General features: G+C 40.9%; 1 protein-coding gene across 1 annotated transcript; it reads left to right on the top strand.

The window, feature by feature from the left end:
- The first annotated feature begins 302 nt into the window (after positions 1-302).
- LOC119367385 (zinc finger BED domain-containing protein RICESLEEPER 1-like) lies at positions 303-3,631 on the top strand. The gene is made up of 4 exons (XM_037632906.1): positions 303-426; positions 1,041-3,073; positions 3,168-3,235; positions 3,359-3,631. The coding sequence occupies exons 2-3, from the start codon at positions 1,087-1,089 to the stop codon at positions 3,206-3,208; spliced, it is 2,028 nt and encodes a 675-aa protein (XP_037488803.1). The 5' UTR covers positions 303-426; positions 1,041-1,086; the 3' UTR covers positions 3,209-3,235; positions 3,359-3,631.
- The last annotated feature ends 367 nt before the right edge of the window (positions 3,632-3,998 follow it).

Here is a 3,998-nt window from a genome sequence, read left to right as displayed (position 1 = left end):
TCTGAGAGCTTAAGCTCTTGTGTTTGACTCCCAGCCACAGCACTAATTATTGGAATTTTGCATACTGCACTCCTGGTGTTGGGCCGGCCCATGTGGCCATTTGTGTGTGCGTCCGGCAGCTATTTGCCGCAATATGCGGCAGATAGGAGCTCCCGATCGGTAGAGCTACGTGGGCTAGCGAGTCCTCCGCCCCATCCTGGGCTTCATCTTCAGGTGGGCCTCGCGAAGAGGTAGAATTAAATAAGTCCGCCGCTGAGCTGCCGAAGAGACGACCTGGTGCTAGTGAGTCTACGGCCTACAGATCTCCCTCATTTTTGAGTCAAGAATTCCATTTTTTTTCTCAGCCTTCAGTCCCTTTGCTAGGTTGGATTGAGCGAGACGGCCGCTTCGATCCCCCACGACCACAAGCCTTCCCACGTCCAACAGGTGATTCACTGTCGCTTCTATCTCCCCCCCTCCCCCCTCTTTTTTTTCAAGGTCCTGTCGTTTAATGCAGTTATTCTTGGACCCCCATCTATTTTGAAGACTTGTGCTGAACCATTGTAGCAGTAGAAACTCTTTTATTCTTACATTCAACAGGATGTTTGAAACGAGAAACAGCTGATAACAGTAGTATTGTTAGTTACAATTTTCTTTTTACTTGGAGTATGACCTGTTCATAAATCTGATCTCTTTTTTTTTTTTGACCCTGCCATATATCTGATATAGTATGTGGTAATAATAGATCTCTACCTAGTTCTGTTCAAGCCGATTTCATGATTCGAAGCGCTCGCTAAATACGACATACTTCGCTGGAGTATTGTCAGCAGATCGATTGCAATTCAAATTTCTGAGCACGCATTACCCATCCAATAAGCTGCCTTCAGAGAAACGAGCAGTATATATACCATCAGCCCTGTACAGAGGTTGCTTTTCTTGTTCACGATCTACAAATCGAGTGGGTCTTATTTGTGGATAGCTTTATCAGTGTGTCAAGCAAACCTTCTTTATATATTTTTTACAATCCTTATAATGGATGAAGTACACGTTTCCTTTTTCAGATTGGTGATTTGAGGCTGCCTACTAATTATCACTTGTTCTCGAGATATGATGTTTGGGGAAGAACTAGACCTTGCGATGATGGATCAACTTTTACAACTCGATGAACCTGTCGTTTCCCCGAAAGCCACTAATACTGGTAGGAGAAAAAGATCCAAGTCTAAGGTGTGGGAAGAATTTACTCCTGTCTTAAGAGCTGGAAAGGTTCAAAGTGCACGATGTAACCATTGTGAGAAGCAACTCGGTGGAAAAAGTACTGCAGGAATAAGCCACTTGAGGCGACATCTTAAGATTTGCTCGGTACGGGCTATAGTTGAGGGTGGTTGTCAAAATGGCCCATCTTCACAGCCTAGTTCATCAGCCTCAAAGACGTGCAGCTTTGATCAAGAGAAGTCCCTTGAGGTGCTTACTAGAGCAGTAATCTCGAACTCCAACTCTTGCAGTTCTCCAATTATTGGCAGTGCAACTTTTAGAAACTTTTTGACCGGGATTAATCCTATGTTTAACATGGTGCCACAAGCCATCACGGAAGAAAGAATTCTTGGTATTTTTCAAAGAGAACAGTTGGAACTGAAGGAAAAAATAGCATTGTTACATGGCGGAGTTTTCTTTTCACTAGCAGACTGGGAACATGGATTTGAACAGAACTTTTTATGTTTGAGAGTGCAATTTATTGATGAGGACTGGGTGATGAACAGAATAATCATAAGATGTGTCTGCTCAAACATCGGCGAATACTTTCTTGATTCGTATTTGAGCATGTTGCCTGATTGGAACTCCTTCAGGAAGCTAAACACCGATCTATGGAAGTATGATGGAAAACCTGTCAAGGCTGTGATAATAGAAACAATTGATGGCTGGTCTCTTGGTCAGAAGCTTCTAGGACTGACATCTCAACACGCCCGTGATAGCAAGGTAACAATGGAATTGGAAGAAAATATATCATCACAGAACTATCTTGTTGCGAAACACAAGCTATTGAGCATTCCATGCATGGTAACTGCACTTAATAACCTTTTCGGGTGGGAACTCAAAGACTTCGTTCTAGAAACAAGTGCATCTTGTTTTCGCTGCATGACATACACCCCAGCGCGTAAGAAGAAATATGAGGAAATTCTTTCAAAGATACGCCTAAGTCGTCCCTCTTTTGGATCACAAAGATGGTACCTGACTTTCTATTCACTAGAAGTAGCTTTGCAGTTCTTTAAAGCATACCCGAATATTGAAGAGTTGGATCCTGTTCTTTGGCCAAATCTCAAACCATCTTCTGAGCAACTAGAGGCGGCAGAAAGCTTTTGCAAGACTGCATGGCCAATCTATCATGCAATCAAAGTAATTTCCAGTCCTCACCACCTGACTTTCAATTCATATTACGATGCAATCTTGAGTGTGAGGACAGCTCTGCGGGTATCATCTAAAATGGTAAACGTCGAGCATGTTTTAGATATTGAAGATATGCAGAAAAAGTTTGAAGAGAATTGGAGAGAATGGTATTTGTGGCTGTCTCTGGCTGTTGTTCTTGATCCAAGGTACAAAATCAGCTTTGTTGAACTTCGCTCTAGACAGACTTTTGGCCATGATGCTGACATGTATATCTCAGAGGTGCGCGCAAAGATGTATGATCTCTTTATCCGATACTCTAGCCATGTCAATGAACCAACTATTGATGTCTTAAACCAAACAATTAGTGATCTACGTTTGGACTGGACTGGCAGTGAATCATTTAATGATGCAAGTCAGAGTTACATTAACCCAGAAGGACATGATGAATTTAAAGAACTTAACGAGTACCTTGGAGCAGAGCTTTCCCCTCAAAATAACTTTTTTGATATTATGAAATGGTGGAAGAATAACACTTCGACATATCCGACTCTTGCAAGGGTTGCACGTGATATTTTAGCAATACCTGGGTATGCAGTTTCCGCTGATTCTGCATTTGATAAGGATGATAAACGGGTCTCTTTTCTGAATACTAAAGCAAGTCCTGAGGTAGTGGAAGCTTTCATCTGCATGAATGATTTGATTAAATTTTCAGGTAAAATTGTCTCAACATGTTATCAGTTATCACTACTTGCATTTACCAGATGATGACCTGTAACTCAAATGTTTCTCTTGCAACTCTCAAACAGAAGCAAGTCATCCAAATGATCATGGTAGCAACTGGCAATAGTAGTTTTCCTACTTAAATCATTACGAGGTAAGTTTGATACTTTCAGGTCCTCAGGTTCTGAATGAAATTTCACATTTCGAATCAGCCTTATTTCCCCTTGAGGCCTTGACTTCTTATTTTTGACAATTTGAGGCATCTCTGTTTTTGTAGTTCCTGCAGTTGTGACACTGTGAAGAAGGCCAAGACAATTTTTAAGTAGGAAAGTGTAGGCACTGTGAAGAGCCCTCTAAAACATGTATGTGATTGTGATAAATGTTGACTGTACAAGCATTGTCTGACTCGTAGGGTTGGTGCATAAGGATAGTTTTAGAGGGCCTATCTCGCAGTTCACTACTCATCAATATGTATAACATTTCATAGTACTTCTGTTTTGTGTGTAATAACTTTACTTATGGTTCAGTCCATGCACCAACAAAACTACACTCGAATGTTATTAGTATGTGGATTCAGATGCCAAATCTTTTTATGTTGCATATTAAATTATTAATGGCTTGAAGCCGTCCCCTAATTGAAGACCCAATCTACAAGCATGATATTTGCTAACTTTGTATGGCTGATATGAGATGAGCGGTTGGAGGTTGTCAGGACTTTGAACTTTTCTGTCATTTTTTTAGTTAATTCGAGTTTTTACACCTAAGTTTCAGGTTTGTGACAGGTTTTAACCCATTCAACAGAAACTTCTCCATTTCATCCAATTTAACCAAACTGCTATGACTTTTTACCCCTTCAATTCTTTTTCTTACGTTCTGAGAAGTCGGTCTCACAAGTCAGTGCTTACTTAGTGTGCCAC

Source organism: Triticum dicoccoides, chromosome 2B (genome assembly GCF_002162155.2).
Source record: "Triticum dicoccoides isolate Atlit2015 ecotype Zavitan chromosome 2B, WEW_v2.0, whole genome shotgun sequence".
NCBI lineage: Eukaryota > Viridiplantae > Streptophyta > Magnoliopsida > Poales > Poaceae > Triticum > Triticum dicoccoides.
This window is presented reverse-complemented; position numbering and strand designations above follow the sequence as displayed.

What these genes read in the sequence shown, in the direction of transcription:
- LOC119367385 (XM_037632906.1), top strand. Translation starts at nt 1,087, where the DNA reads ATGATGTTTGGGGAAGAACTAGACCTTGCGATGATGGATCAACTTTTA. An exon ending in TGATTTGATTAAATTTTCAG is followed by an intron (nt 3,074 to 3,167) that starts GTAAAATTGTCT and finishes ACTCTCAAACAG; the next exon opens with AAGCAAGTCATCCAAATGAT.